Here is a 16432-nt window from a genome sequence, read left to right on the forward strand (position 1 = left end):
CTGTGTTGCTAAGGAACTGAGAGAAGCTGCATTCATTCCCTGGTGGAAGGAGTATGCATTGATATAATCTCTAGCAATGGAGAAGTTGGCAGCATTTATCCAAGTTAAAAGTGCATATACTCTTTGACCTAGCAATTTCACTTGTAGTGATGTATCCTACAGATGTGTTTGCACAAGATTATTTATTCTAACATTGTCAGTAAACGTTTAGAAATAACCCAAATGTCCATATTAGGAAACTGGTTTTAAAGATTACAGTTTATCTATACAATGGAATACTTATACAGCTACTAAAAAAGAATAAGGAAGCTTGTCATGTATTGATACAGAAAAAGCTCCAAGATATGAGCCAAGTAAAAAAATAAAGTGTGATACATTATGTAATGAGATAGTTTTGATATAAGAAAGAAGAAAAATGGAAATCTATATTCACTGATTATATATTTATAAGAATGAGTATAACTGTCAGGATAAGCTAAGTTATACTACAGTAACAAATTATTTAATACTAAGTGGCTTATACAACAACATTTTATTTATTGCTCATGCTTCATGTCCATTATAGATTGGCTGCAGCTCTGATCCATACCTCCCTCACTGTGAGATGCAAGCTGATGGACCAGCCCCTAATGGAATGTTGCCAGTTTCATGGCAGAGAGAAAGGGATGTTGCAAACCATGAACTGGTTATTAAATCTTCCATAGGGTATGAATCAAACAATATTTCTGCCCACATTTAGCTGACCAAGCAAGTAACATGACCACTGCTGAGTGCAACAGGGCAAAAATGTATATCCTGCAGGGAAGGGTACTATAAGTCATATGATCAAGCTTATTAACAATAGGGCAGACATGTATAAGTCTCTCATGGGAGGGGAAGCAACTAATTGTGATCAATAATGCAATTTACCACTAAGAAACTAACATAATAATGAGTACTTGTGGGATGTGACTGTGGAAACTGAGTGGATGGGAGATAGAAATAAGATAGCTACTTTTCACCTAGCCCATGTGTACATTTGAATCATGTGAATATATTAACTATTCAAAAGAGTAAATAATTTTAAGTTAGGTAGCTACTTAAAAAAGATCCATGTCTCCCTTTCCTGTGCCATGAGCATTCAATATATAATCTGAATTCACAGATATGTTTCTGATATTTTATCGATAGCATTTCCTAATAATTCTTGCTCAGAAGTGTGTCAAAGTCAGTAATTCAGGGCAGTACAAAGGCAGTTTTCCCTGCCTCATTCCAAGAAGAGTAACTGCTGTGGGGACATGGAGAGGGCAAGAGTCTATGTCCAGCTTGAGTACCCACGTGACTCAGTGGGGAGAATCGCCACTACATGGCCTTTAGCAAGTGTGGCATACCAGGGACTTGGGATGAAATGGATAGATAACAGGGCTGCTGGCAGATGTGTAAGCAGCAGGTGAGTGCAACTCATGGGAAACCAGTGTGTAGCCCTCGAAAAGCAAGACAAAAAATTAGATCTGAGAGAGAAAGAAAACCATTAACTGAAAAATGAGCTTGAAGGTTGGAAGCTAAGAAGATAGGGCGTGGGTCAGAAAATGGAGTGCAAGATGAATTTGGGGAGCAGTTCAAGGCCAAAGACAAAGACAGCAAAAGGAGTCAACACGCAAGTTCTGAATGGTCCAGACCACCCGGTAGCACAGAGCATGGGCCACTGTTCGCCAAGGGCTGGGCTGTGAGAGCACCATGGCTGGGTTTTCAATATTCAATCCTGTGGCTCAGACCAATAATACCAGGCACAGTTCCTGGAGAGACTTCATAGGAGAGGGCCACAAAGCCCACCAGAGAGTAGGAGGAACTGCTTGAGAGTTTAAACACTATCATTTGTACACACAAATGAGTCACTGGCAGATGCTCTAGAGGTGTTTATGGTGACCTTTGGTGCCCTGTGTGGACAGGAAGTGCTCCCATAAAACCATGTACATCCTGACCATTCTCTTCCATGATGCTCACTTTTGTCTTCCAGTATCACTTCAACCCCTCGCAGTCCATCCTGGTGATGGAAGGTGATGACATTGGGAACATTAACCGTGCTCTCCAGAAAGTCTCCTACATCAACTCCAGGCAGTTCCCGACAGCGGGTGTGCGGCGCCTCAAAGTCTCCTCCAAAGTCCAGTGAGTGGACACTGATCAGCCTGGGGCCAACTGAGGCAGCAGGGTTGGTCCCTTGGGAATGTTCCCTTGCAAAACAGGATTTGCCTTTCTTCAGCTGTCCTCAACTTCTGCTGTTCCTATGAGGATGCCTCAATGGATCTGTGTTCTTGTTTTCTTCTTAAGCAAGATGTTCTGTTGTTTTACCACCTTGAATCCACCTTTCTCTATTTTACCCTGTTTCTTATCTAATGCCTTACTGCTTTCTATAAATTCTCAGAGAGCTGGGAATTTGAAGTGATCTGGGTATGGGTTTGAAGTGTTCTGACTTAAGGGCACAGTGCCTGGTACATAGGAAGTGCTTGACAAATGTTTATTAAATTGAATTAAGTTAACCAACCCAGCTATGTAGAGTTCCTAAATCTCACAGGTATGCCAGAAAAACAGAAGGCATGGTTCTTGTTTCCAGAGATCAGAGTTAAATTAGAGGATTACTGAAGCCTTTGGATAACTCACTCACTGGCCTATCAAATCACTTCTCAGCCACAGTGGCTACCTTGGAGGGCTGCTAGGAGGGGGATCCCAGGAAAATTCCTGGAAGGTGGAGGTGCAGTCATGCGGCACCTAGAGTTGGGAGAAGGACTCAGAAAGAGAGGAACAAGGATGGGAAGGATGGGTCTGCTGACTGCCACATTGATGGAGCCTGAGACAGGTGCCAGAAAAAAGCCTGTAGATGGTGGTTACATTCAATAGTTCTGGAACAATGGAGGAGTGCTCCACCATTACAGGCTTAGGGGTAGGAAGCAGGTACCTCCAGGTCAGTGCCACATTAGAGTGAAGATGAGAGAACAAACTGGCCTATGTCCTGCCGAGACCAGCCTTCTGCAAACTGAAGAAAGGTGAGGAGTGCTGTGGGGCTGGCCTGGCACAAGCGGGAGAAAACTGGGAAGAGGAGGAGGCCACCACAGCTCCCACATTTCACCCACCCACAGAAGAGGATAGAGTAGCTCAGTATGGAATCCATCCAGACTATCCTTTCCTCGGGAACTGTCCCAAGGCATGGAAGGTGATGGCTGTCACCAGCTGAACCCCACCCCCAGAGCATCTGCCTGGCTCTGGGGTCCCCCATTTTAACCTACATCTAGATGACCAGGGGAGAGGGCTAATGACATAATGCCCCCATGAGGTCTGACGAGAGGTTCAAATCAACCACTGTTTACTGAGCTCAAACCATGATGCAAGCTCTGGTCAGCTTCTTTTCTATACATGTCTGCATTTAATCCTTTACTGTAGGACAAAATTATTGTTATCCCCATTATATAGATGAAGAAACTGAGTTTCACAGGAGTTGAGTGCCTTGTCCACATTTACCCAGCCCAGAAGTGTCAGAACCAGGCCATGGATCCTTGTCTGTCTCAGACCTCACTCTTGTGGCCACACCATTTCTGCCTCCCAGATAATTGTGTGGCAGTGTATCAGGAGAAAGGAGGGTGAATATGATAGCACTTTGCTCTTACACCTAGAAAAGGCACACGTGTGTGATATCCACATAGAGTCATATCATATAAGCTGACGCAGGAGAGTTTAGCCCTGGGGTCTCAATTAGTAAGATGGCTGTAACCGACCAGGTAGACAACAATTTGCCTACCAAATACTAAAGCATGTAACAAGCAGTTGCTCTCTAATTAATGTTGCCATTGATCACTTTGTTAAAGGATAATGAAAGGTTTCATGGTTATGTGTTGCGCGTATAGAAAATTCCCATTTCTCTCAGTAGCCAATTTTTCAAGTCCCTAGATCACTAGTGGTTTTGATTATAATGTGTCTTTAAATTTGAATGTCTGTTGACATCCTCAGAGACTCTTAGGCAGTCAGGATGCCTGGTTAAGAACTGGAGGTGGCAACCCCTTATTCCTGGCTGTATGACAGATGGTTTAATTGCTTGCTCGTCAGTGCCATGACCGAGGCTGTTTTCCCAGGTGCTTTGGGGAAGACGTATGCATCAGTATCCCCGAGGTAGACGCCTATGTGATGGTCCTGCAGGCCATCGAGCCCCGGATCACCCTCCGGGGCACAGACCACTTCTGGAGACCTGCTGCTCAGTTTGAAAGTGCCAGGGGAGTGACCCTCTTTCCCGATATCAAGATTGTGAGCACCTTCGCCAAAACTGAGGCCCCCGGGGATGTGAAAACCACAGGTACAGGTGCATTTGAGTTTGTGGGGAGGGTGGACCTTAATTTTTTTACAGCCATGAAAACATACTTCAGAACAACAGCATTGTTCATGTAATGTATACATGGCATAAATGTATACATGGCAGCATAATGTTCAGCAAAACAGGCAAAGAGCTATAAACAAACGAAAAGAATATGAGGGGAATGAATGGTTTAGCAATGAGGGATATGAGGTTGGAGGGAATGCATTTGTGCTAAATGGTAAGTGAACAAAATGCAAGACACAAAGTTACATAGTACTTACAGATAGAATGATCTCAACCATTTAAGAAAAAAAAAAAATAGAAAAATGCCAAGAAGGACACACACCCTATGCTAACAGGGTTATTCTATGCTAACGGTTATTCTTTGAGAAGCATAGTGAGAGCCAATTTGTTTCTGCTTCCCTTCCCTTTCTGTAATTTCAAAAATATTCTATAGTGGGCATATATTATTTTGATAATCAGAAGAAAAGCTAAAGACATATAAAGAAAAAATATAGCTGCATCTTTATATATACACCATAAAAGTTAGGTCTCATTCAGTAATATTACTGTAAGCTCTCAGAAAACTTTTAAGTTGTTATTTCCAACAACTTCGTTATTGGAAAGGTTTTTCAGTGAAAGAGGAGTAATTTGAATTATCTACCACAGGGAAACAGTTACACTGAAAGCTATAGTATATGCTGCGGGAGGGGAGGAGAAGAGAAGGAAGGAAACCGGGAAAGGAGCAAGGGAGGGAGGGAAGAAAACTTCCCTTTTGTTACTCTGAGGGATGGGGGAAATATAAATTTAAGAAGTGTCCTTTGCTGCCTCTTCCAAGAGAGTATTTTCAACTCTCCCCTCCCCCTCCAAAAGCCACTGCTAATGATGTGCTGGTGCCTCTGGTCCTGAGTCCCCGAATAGCTGCTGCTCTAATAATCTTAACTACCTATTGACTTAAACCACCCTGGTCCCTAGTGAACGGGGTACTCAAGAGACAGCCCTTCTAGCTCATAAAAAATAGATGGTGTTTTACCACCTGTCCGGGCAGGGCAGTTCCCTAGTCACAGGCCAACGTGCATTAGGTTGTGTGATCGTCCCTCTTCTCCTGTTCTCATTTGTGGCTAAAATCAAGACAGAAATAAAGAAGAGCCTCTGACTTCAGTGGTTGCGGGCCATGACCCAAGTGTCTGGATTTGCTACATCTGACACCAGCAAACAGGCAATGCAGGGAAGAGCAATTATCTGGGTTCACATTTCATCTTCTGTTTATGAGAGGTACAGGCAGAGCACATAGTCAAGTGTCCAAAGGCTATTATTAGTGCCTTTAAATTTTTACTCCTATTGTTGTTGGAATGGTCATTATTATGGATATCTTAAACAAGTAGGATAATGACATTTGCCACCAGGCCTCAGTGACTGGCTTCAGCATCATCCGCTGCCCCCATTGACACTCTTTATGCTGTCAATACCAAAGACAGGAGGTTCCCCCAACATGCACATACACACACACACACCCGTCCCTCACGCTCTGTTAGTTCACACTTCTGCTCTGCTCTCCGGCTGGAAGGTCCCTTTCCTTCCCTATCCCTTGATTCCTGGCAAATAACTCTGCCTTCAGCACCTCCCCAAGTAGGCTCTCCCACCACCACCATTCTGACACTCCCAACTGCTGGTGCTTCCCTCAGCACACACTTTTTAGCCCTTGGTGATGATTTCCTGTTTATTAAACCAGACCAGGAGACCCCGAGGGCTCATCCATGGCCGATTTGCCTCTGGGTCCCTGAACCCAGCACACTCCCTTCTACACAGTGGGAATCCAGGAAACTGCAGGTGGAAGATAATACCCATGGTGAGAGAGCCATGAGAAAATGGCAGCCGTGACATACTCCCTACCTCAGGGAGCTCTCAGACAGCCACAGTGGGAGGTAGGAACAAGGGCGATATGACCAGACCTGACAAGAAGTCAACAAAAAGCCTGGAAACTGTGAGAAGGCCATTTGAAATAAAGATGCACATACAGCATTGCTAATTATAGACCCTGTCTTAAGCGTATGTTATTGTGCTTTTAGATTTAGCTGATTATACATGGAACCATTGTGATTGACAAGTATTTAAAAATTAAGATAAAGAAATTATGTATAATAATATATAATATATACCTAGTGAGAGCAAAAATATATTTGGTATCATTTAAAAACTTAAAAGATAATTATTTAAAATAGTCCATCTTTAGTGAATTTTTTAAATTTCTATTTTAATAAATGTTTTATAACACACAAAGTATACTTAGTCCACTTTATACATAAATAAATATACTTATTTAAATTATCTCTCTTCACAAGTTTTTCAGTAAAGGAGTGCAAGATCAAAACCACTTGAAGACAAGTAGCCTATGATCAGTGAGATGGGGATAGTAATAGTACTCCCTTTAATGTCTATTAGGATTATATTTCCACATGCCTGGCACATGGCACATACTTCATAAATACCAATCACCTTCTTAAGATGGCATTTTAATTTAGGACTGCCAAACTCTGCCCGGCATTCAAACACTCACACATTTCTTTGGGAAATTTGGAGTCATACAATTAGGCAAGGACAACTTGACTGACCAACATGCTAATGTGCTCCAAGGGGAGCACATTAATTATATTAATTTATCAAATATTGATTATTGGTTATATCATATTGACTTCATTATTAATTAATGATTCAGCTCCATTTGAGCAAGGTTTAGTAATAACTACTCCATGCTCGTTCCTGGGTTAGACATTAAGGATTCAATCATAAAAAGATAGTGCTTCTGCCCTTCAGAATCTCAGGTGGTTGGGGAGACAGACACATTAGGACCACATGGAGAAAGCTATGAGAGCATGGTGGAAGGCCACTTATCTCTCCCCAAATGAGAGCTATTGCTTATTGAGCACCTACAATGTGCATTGGACACTGTTTTCAATCATCTCAAGACCCTTGCCTTCCTTACAGATGAGGAAACTGAGTGGTAGGCAGTTCCTCTAACACTATGCAGCTTCTCAGTGGCAGAGCTGGTATTCAAATCACATCTTTTGGCTACAGTATTCATGCTCTTCCCACTAATTCATGCTATGCAACCTCAGGGCCGCCTGGACATCTGAGCAGTCGATGTGGTATTTAGGATCACACAGACACTGCTCCCGACCCAGCCTTAACCTGGGGTGCAATAACAGAGGAGGAAGATGATTAGCAAGGACTGTTTTCTGAGCTGTCCTTCATGCCTGCGTTTCCGTGTCTGTCTTCCTACAGCCCCCAAATCAGAAGTCTTAGAGGAAATGCTTCATAACTTAGATTTCTGTGATATTTTGGTGATTGGAGGGGACTTGGACCCAAGGCAGGAGTGCTTAGAGCTCAACCACAGTGAGCTCCACCAACGACACCTGGACGCCACTAATTCTACTGCAGGCTACTCCATCTACGGTAAGGCCACACTCAGCCCCCTTTGCCCCAAGGGTGTCCTCTTAGAATGTCCTTGTCCAGGGAGACATGAGTGAGACTGCACCTGTGAAGGAGCACTGTGAAGCTCCAGGGATCAGTTGGAGATCCTTGGCCTCAAGCATGGATTTCTAGACCCTCCTCTGGCAAGTTACTCAAGCATCTTGGGGACCAGTCCCACATTCCCACTCCTGGGGAATTCTTCTGTAGAAGCTGGGTGGATGCCTTCTCTTACAATGTTTGATTTCAGCAACTGTTACAGCAACATCTGGAAGATTGAGGCAGTCTATATGGAAAGCTTGTGCATCAGTGTAATTTTGGCCCCTTAGAGTTTCTGCACATTGTCTGCCCAATATATCTTGAGCTCTTACCCTCAACAAATTTACAAGACCCGCGAGGTCTTGTGCCACAAGCCCCAGCCTGTCTCCTCTCTTCTCTTCCTCCTCCTTTTCTGCCTTCTGATGACAAGTGTGGTCTCTTGGCACAGGTGTGGGCTCCATGAGCCGTTATGAGCAGGTGCTACATCACATCCGCTACCGCAACTGGCGTCCAGCTTCCCTTGAGGCCCGGCGTTTCCGGATTAAGTGCTCAGAACTCAATGGGCGCTACACTAGCAATGAGTTCAACTTGGAGGTGAGTGGGTCCTGCCATTGTTAGGGAAGCCAAGGCTCACCCATTCCCTCATCATTCATTCAGAACTGCTATAACTGGCTCACCTGCCACTCCTGGGTCAACAGCACCTCTTCCCACTCTTCCCAGGTCAGCGTCCTTCATGAAGACAGAGTCTCAGATAAGGAGCATGTCAACCACCTGATTGTGCAGCCTCCCTTCCTCCAGTCTGTCCATCATCCTGAGTCCCGGAGTAGCATCCGGCGCAGTTCAGGTAGGGTGCCCAAGAAGAGGGACCCTCAGGACACAGGTGGTCATTGTGACTCAAGACTATCTACTCAACAGTTATGTTGCAGCAAACATAGGTGCCCAGAACTGAGGGAGGGAACCCAGCAATGGAGAAAATGTGCCCTGGCTCTGAGACACTCACACCCTCAATAGGCAGTCAATAAGTAAACAAGAAGTTACACAACACACCTAATAGCAGAGGTCACTACAAAGGGCTGGGACAAAATTTCAGGCCCAACTCAAAACTATGTCCGGTACGAAGCTTTCCATGAGCCCTTTACACACACACACACACACACACACACGTATGCACCATATTGCAAAGTCCTCTGCTTACATTTCTGTTTGAGCATTTGCCATATTGTGTTACCATCTGCTGGGCACTTGTATCTGTTTCTACTAAACTCTACAGTGCTTGGCTCTGTGGAAATTTGTTTATAATTTGAGGGGTAAAGCCAGGAATAAAAGGGAATTTGCATTTAATGAACACCTATACTGTGCCTATGTGGAAACTTACAGATTAATTTAATTTACACCTAACTATTACTCATAGGATAGGAATTATTATGTCCGTTATAGAGGTGATGAAAATGAAGCCCAGACAGGGTAAGGTGCTGCTCTAGAGTTCTACAGCTGGAAAGTGGTAGGGCAGACTTTATCCTATGCATGGATATTTCATTCATGCTCCCTCACAAGAATGAGCTAGGCCTTTGTTCGCCATGTCATGGGAGTTTCTTCCTTGTTCCAGTGGTCCCAAGCATTGCCACGGTGGTCATCATCATCTCCGTGTGCATGCTTGTGTTTGTCGTGGCCATGGGTGTGTACCGGGTCCGGATCGCCCACCAGCACTTCATCCAGGAAACTGAGGCTGCCAAGGAATCTGAGATGGACTGGGACGATTCTGCGCTGACTATCACAGTCAACCCCATGGAGGTGATCCCCATGCAGGGCTGGGAGTTCTGTGTGGGGCGCTTCTCCCTCCACCCAGCTCAACCCTTCCTATGCCTAAAGCCGCCCCATACCCCCGCCTTCTGGAAGCCCTGCCCCATCTAGTCCAGCTCCACTGGTTCTTCCTGCCTCTGAGCTCCTCTAGCCCTCTCAACCTGAACAGACCATACCTTCCCACCAACTACATTCTCTGATTTAAAATGTATTCATTGCTCTTACCCCACAAACAGAACCAGAAATTTTGTTAAGGCAAGCAAACACCACAAGGTGGCTATGCCTCGTTTCCCCCACAGTATTTAGCTCAAAGCTAACTAACCCTTAGGGACTCAGTACTGAAGTTTTGATTAACTAACAGTGCAAATTAGATGGCTTTGCTCCATATTGCCTGAAGAGTTCACTCAAAGGCTTGAAACAGATTAAAAGAAAAATATAGCAGCAATGCCTGCCATTTATTGAGCCTCCATTATGCCAGATACTGTATAGAGTGCTCTATATACACCACCTCATTGAATCTTCCAAAATCCTATAAAATAGGAGTTATCATCTTCATTTACCAAGGTGAAAACCAACTAAGAAAAAAAGTAACATACTCAAATTAACACAGCCAATAGTCAAATTTAAGGATGTCTGATTCTAAAGTCCATATCTTTCCAATTAGCCAACAGCCCCCAGAATCTATCCATGAGTGTCAAGCGAATCCCTCTACATCATGCCCTTTGCCCATGGGTTCTGGGTGATGATAGACACAGGCTTAGAAAAGGTAGGGGAAGATGATTATCCCAGTCTGGTCCCAGTTTCCACCTCAGCTGGCCTCACACTCCAATTTCAAAGCCAGTGTGCTGATGTGGCTCAGTTTCTCCAAGCATGTGCTGTAGGTAAAGTGCTGAGCTCAGTGCTATACAGACTCCAGAATTTCCACCTTCAAAGAGTTGAGACTTGAGTCTAGAAAACAAGACCACTATACCTGGAATGGTCTGAGGACAAGGCAAGAGTGTGCCTAACAAGGGCCAACCTTGTGATGTCAAAAGTCAATGAGCTTGAGGAGGAAAAGCCTTCAGGACTGCAACAATTAGGGAAGATTCCTTGGAGGAGGTTGGCCTGGGGGAGGCCTTGAAGAGTGGGTAGGATTTGGGGTAAGGTAGAAGGTAGGAGGTAAAAGACAATTACCAAGAAGTGTCAGGGGAGGGGGGTGGGTAGCCAAGCAAGGAGAAACAACTTTTATGACCTGGTTCATCAACGCAGAACATAAATCCAGAAATAAAATTTTGCTGGAATTATCCAAAAGCTGGAGTGAGGGGGAATTGGACTGGAAACGAAGGGGTACAGCCTGAGGACACAGTCAGGGGGTGAGCAGCAAGCATGGAAAGTGAGGACCAATAAATTTGTCCTTTCCAAAGGAATATTTTTGAGGGGAAGCATAACTGAGTCTTTGCTTAAAATGCCTTCTGCTCCCAGGGACATTGCATGCACACTGGGAAAAGAGACACAAGATCAAATGCCATCCTCTCACTGAGAAGCAAACACTAAGGCTTGGACAGCTCCATTTAAATAGGCTCCGGAAATGGCTGAAAACAAGCCTTGGCCTGAAAGGTTCGGTAAATGATGGATAGGATTGGCTTCAATGTCCAGCCCATCATTTATACCCAACAGTCTACCTTGAGTTCATGCCTTGGAATTTGCTGCTATTTCAGGCTTTTGCCTTGAACCTTCTAGCTTCTTTTTTATCAGAAGACTTCCCTTCCAGGAAGTCTGTGTCCAGGCTGAAGAGTTTGGCACTAAGAGGAGAAATTCCAAGGGGCCCTAAATGTTTCCTTAATGGATGGAGAAACATAAGCTCCAAAGTGGCCTCTGTTCAGCCCCTGACGAGCGTTTCCTTTCTCCCCTTGATATCCAGAAGCATGAAGGACCAGGGCACGGGGAAGATGAGACTGAGGGAGAAGAGGAGGAAGAAGCAGAGGAAGACATGAGCTCCAGCAGTGGCTCTGATGACAGTGAAGAGGAGGAGGAGGAGGAAGGGACGGGCAGAGGCAGACATGGGCAGAATGGAGCCAGGCAAGCCCAGCTGGAGTGGGACGACTCCACCCTCCCCTACTAGTGCCCAGAGGTCTGCTGCCCGGCCCACATGTCCCTTTTGTAAACCCTGACCCAATGTATGCCTACGTCTATCATACCTCACCTCTGATGTCTGTGACACGTCTGGGAAGGCCTTCTCCAGCTTCCTGGAGCCCACCCTTTAAGCCTTGGGGACTCCCTGTGTCTCATCCATGGGGAAGTTCCAAGAAGCCCAGCATGGCCATCAGTGGGGACTTCAGGGTAGACTTTGTCCTGTAGCCCCCACTTCTGCCCTAAGCTCCCCAGCATCCTGTCTACCTGTCTGTGGAGTCCGCCTTTGCTTTTTCCTGCAGGGAAGAAGGTCCACCTTTGTGTCACTCACCTCCCCAGGCTCAGAGTCCCCAAGGCCCTGGGGTTCCAACTCACTGTGCGTCTCCTCCACACAGACCAGCAGGTCCTCCTGTGCTGACTCCAGGTTGCTTCACACAGGGAGGGTGGTTGCAGCTTCACACACCTAAGGTCTTAGTGCTTAACAGTTTAAAGGAAAGTCCTTGTTGAGGCAGAACTAAGTTCACAGGGAAAGGTACACACATTCTCTCTCTCTCTCTCTGTCTATCTATCTAGTTCCCCAGCTTGGAGAGCCTTTCCCTTTGCTTCTTTCTGAGGCCACATAAGCTTAGAAGAAAAGTCCTAAACCAAGAACAGGTCCTTGGCCACAAACAGGGCCTGATCCCCCATCAGAGCTATCTGAGCCTGCCTGCCCGGGCACCTGCTGCAACCATGCAGCTACCCTGCCAGGGGCGCTCACCACACAGAACCGCAGGGCCCAGGAGGCATTCCACACAGGCACTGCCCCAGGCGATAGCCACAAGAAGCCTAGAGCCAGGAAGCAGAAGGAAATGCTAACGAGATCACACACAGGCTTCATGGTGGGTGCGGTGGGGGTGGCTGGGCTCTCCCAGGACAGAGGGGACTCTGAGGTTGGCAAGGCTCTCCCCACTCAGCCTCATGGTCCCTTATCTCCTATTTTACACTATTTTCCCTCTTGAGAAAATACGTGCTTTCCGGATGTATTAGAAATGCATGAGCTCCACCGAGTCTACAATGAAAGTTTGAAATTTAACTGCAAGGAATTAGAAGCATATTTGCAATCATTGCAGCTTCTTCTTTCTTCTGCTCATAAAAGGAGGAACACTTAGAGAGAGGGCAAATATATCTGAAAACCTAATTTCTTTCTTTTTTTGATAAGGAAATCTTTTCCATCTCCATCCTAACATGCACAACCCGTGAAGAGAATTGTTTCTATAGTAACTGGTCTGCGATCTTTTGTGGCCAAGAGAATAGCAGGCAAGAATTAGGGCCATGACAGAATTTCCACGAAGCTCTGAGAACATGTTTGTTTCGAATGTCTCAGGTTCCTCTTTGTCCTCATTGTGTACGATCTGTCCCCATCCTTCACTCCTCCCAAAGCTCACACCAATTGGTTTGGCACAGGCACGGAACTGGTCCCTAGTTAAGTGGCATTTATGTTAACAAAAAAATAGTTCAGAATATCAGCCTTTTTCATTGTGTCATCAAAACAGCTTAAGAAGGGGACTACTGCCAATGTCCTCTAGTCCGACCTCCATCCAGGGAGGACCCATGGCAGGCCTTTTCAACTTTCTGATTCATGAGAATGACCTTGTGCAGCTTTTCCCACCTCCTAAAGTGTTTTCTGCATCTGTTCCTTCCTTTGGACCTCACAACAAATCCTGTGAAGTAACTGAGACATCTGTTGTTAGACACATTTTTGTGATGAGTAAACTGAGGCTTGGTGATTCTATGTCTTGTTCAGAGTCGTTAAAATGTATAGACAAGCCCAGACTCCCCAGTTCCACTCCTGGTCCAGGATTCTACTTAGGGGTCATAGGTATGCACCTAACAGACACTGCTGCAAACCTACTATGTGCTAAGCATTCTACCAACGGCTGTGAGAAAAAGAAAAGTTGAATAAGATAAGCTCCTCCCTAACAGAGGACTTTATATTTGCAGAGGGGAAATAAACAGGCCTAGAAATCACACAAGAGGCAAATGAAGGGAAAGAGGAGAAGTCACAGGAGAGGAAGGATGTGGTCACAAACTTAACCAGTGCTCTTGTTTTCCCCTTCTTAGGGAAAAATACCAGGAGAAGCTGGGGTTTTGTATTCATTGGATGGAAATAGATATTTCTCCTGGGAATTCTCCCAACCAAATAGCCCTTTTCTATTAGGCTGTGTCTGTACATCCACAAGAGGAAAGTCTGTAGGACTGATTAGTTTTCACGATCCCATTTAAATAAAAAAAAAAAAAGATTCTTTAGTTGGGCATTTAGGAGCTACTGAATTCTCCCAAAATTGTGGCAGCAAAAAGAACACTTCATATGCTTAAAACCCATTCCTTTTGAATTAGATTTTGATTTTCAATATTTAAGTCTAGTGTTTGTGAGAACGCTTTTCTCTTTGCTCAGTCTTTTCGGTCTGGTTGGGTAGGGAAGGTGCTCCTCATGCTCTCTGGGTGGCTGCCTTATTCATAGTTGAGAGAGCTGTTAGGTAAAATCTTTATATGTTTTGGGGTTTTTTGGTAGGGGGGTAGCAGGTAAAAGTGGCCCATGGCTAGGGCAGCAAAGATGAATAATTTGAGGAAGCATTTGGTTAGTGGACTCATTTGCAGGGAAACAGTGGCGACAAGAAATCAGAGCCATTTCCCTCAACTCTGGCTGTGTGAGGTCATTCTCTGCATGTCAGCTGCAAACACCAGGCACTTGAATGAATCCGCTGGGTCAGCAGGCATTGGTCATCTTCGCAACACCCTCTTCCTCACCATGGGTGAGAACAAGACGGGGGTGGTTATATCCCAGTAACAGAAGCTTTGGGAGGTATCCAGGTGAGCAGGGCAATGTGGCTTGCCCTCCCGCAGATATTCTGATCCCAAGGAAAAGGTGTCATTAATCAGTCTGGCATTTTCCACCCTCCATATGCTGGCATCCAGGAACCAAAACCCCTGAAGGCCTAGACACCCTGTGACCTCTCACTCAGATGTTGGCAGCCAGGCGGATACAGGCTCCTGTCCAGGAGGAACTGCTGACTGGTTTGGCCACAGCCCAGTTCATTGCCTGTCTTGCCAAGTGGACAACCAGATTCTGCCTTCCTGAGCTTGAAAATAGGCTACAACTCTCAGGTGATTCAGATGACATGGAGAAGTTGGAGGAAAAGATTGGAATGGTTAAATCCCAGTGTAGAATGAGTTGCTTCAGTGGAGTAAAGCAACCAGCTAGTTGGTAGCCTGCCTTGAAAAATACTAAACATATATCATACATTTGATCAAATGCTGTAAGCCTAGCCACGGCCCAAATTCATCTAGATACCAAAAATGTGGTTTCAGTGAAATCTCTTTTCATTACCACTTTCTTTTGTTATTGTTTGTTTGTTTTTTGAGCCGGAGTCTTGCTGCTCTGTCACCAGGCTAGAGTACAGTGGTGCAATCTCGGCTCACTGCAACCTCCGCCTCCCACGTTCAAGTGATTCTCCTGCCTCAGCCTCCCAAGTAGCTGGGATTACAGGCATCCACCATCATGCCCGGCTAATTTTTGTATTTTTAGCAGAGACAGGGCTTTGCCATGCTGGCCAGGCTGGTCTCAAACTCCTAATCTCAGGTGATCTTCCCACCTCAGCCTCCAAAGTAATGGGATTACAGGAGTGAGCCACTGCACCCACCCCTCATTACCACTTCCTTGAATTTACTCAATCATCCTATCAAGCAGGGTTTAGACCAACATCTTTGCATTTAATAAGGGGTATCCTTTGTACACATGGACCATCCAGTGAGAGGGCTGGGGGTGGTGGGAAGCAATGTCCCCCATTCTTATACGTCAGGTGTCAGCAAACTACCTGTAAAGAGGCAAATAGTAAATATTCTGGGCTTTGTGAGCCATTTGGTACCTGTCACAAGTATAGTCGGCCCTCCATATCTGAGGTTTCCAAATCCATGGATTCAACCAACCTTGAATCAAAAATATTTGGGAAAAAAATGTATAGTTGCAACTGACCTGAACATATTCTTTTTTTCATTATTATTCCTTGAACAATATAGTTTAACAGTATTTACATAGCATTTACACTGTATTAGGTATTATAAGTAACCTAGAGATGATTTGAAGAACACAGGAAGATGTGCATAGGCTATATGCAAATACTATGCATTTGATATAAAGGAATTGAGCATCTGTGGATTTTGGTATCTGAGGGGGTTCTGGAACCAATCTCCTACAGATACTGAGGGATGACTGTACTCAGCTCTGCTGTTGTAGCATGAAAACCGACAATATATACGCAAATGAAGGTTTCAACACAACTTTATCTAGGTTCCATAAAACAATTTAAAAACACTAAAAAAAGCATGCAGTTTGAATTTATATAATTTTCATGTCATTTTTTTACCCTTTTGATTTACATTTTTAATAATTCAAAAATATAAAACCTTTCCTCAGCCCACGGGCCATATGAAAATTAGCAGCCAGTTAGATTTGGCCCAAGGTCATAGTTTGCCAACCCCTACCACAGACGCATGGAAGTTAGCCTCCCACTTCAGGAGAAAGCAAGCTGCTCTCCTAAGCCTCTCACCAACTACCCAGTAGTCTTTGCCTCCAAACTGAACAACGGGAAAAAGTGCCATCGTTTTTAATTAAGCTGTTTTACAAGTCCGTGTTCCGGGGGAAAACAAAAAACAAACAAA

General features: G+C 44.8%; 1 protein-coding gene across 3 annotated transcripts in view; it reads left to right on the plus strand.

Moving 5' to 3' along the window:
- Window positions 1–14996, plus strand: part of CLSTN2 (calsyntenin 2) — a 642750-nt gene extending 627754 nt beyond the window's left edge. For all 3 annotated transcript variants that reach the window (XM_045386874.3, XM_005545930.5, XM_074031163.1), the window contains 7 exons: window positions 1997–2145; window positions 4101–4318; window positions 7601–7771; window positions 8274–8419; window positions 8546–8669; window positions 9432–9616; window positions 11526–14996. In XM_045386874.3, coding sequence (XP_045242809.3) covers window positions 1997–2145; window positions 4101–4318; window positions 7601–7771; window positions 8274–8419; window positions 8546–8669; window positions 9432–9616; window positions 11526–11726 — 1194 coding nt within the window. In that variant the 3' untranslated portion in view covers window positions 11727–14996. The remainder of the gene's footprint in view (window positions 1–1996; window positions 2146–4100; window positions 4319–7600; window positions 7772–8273; window positions 8420–8545; window positions 8670–9431; window positions 9617–11525) is intronic.
- Window positions 14997–16432: the final 1436 nt, after the last annotated feature.

The sequence above is a fragment of the Macaca fascicularis genome, chromosome 2 (assembly GCF_037993035.2).
Source record: "Macaca fascicularis isolate 582-1 chromosome 2, T2T-MFA8v1.1".
NCBI lineage: Eukaryota > Metazoa > Chordata > Mammalia > Primates > Cercopithecidae > Macaca > Macaca fascicularis.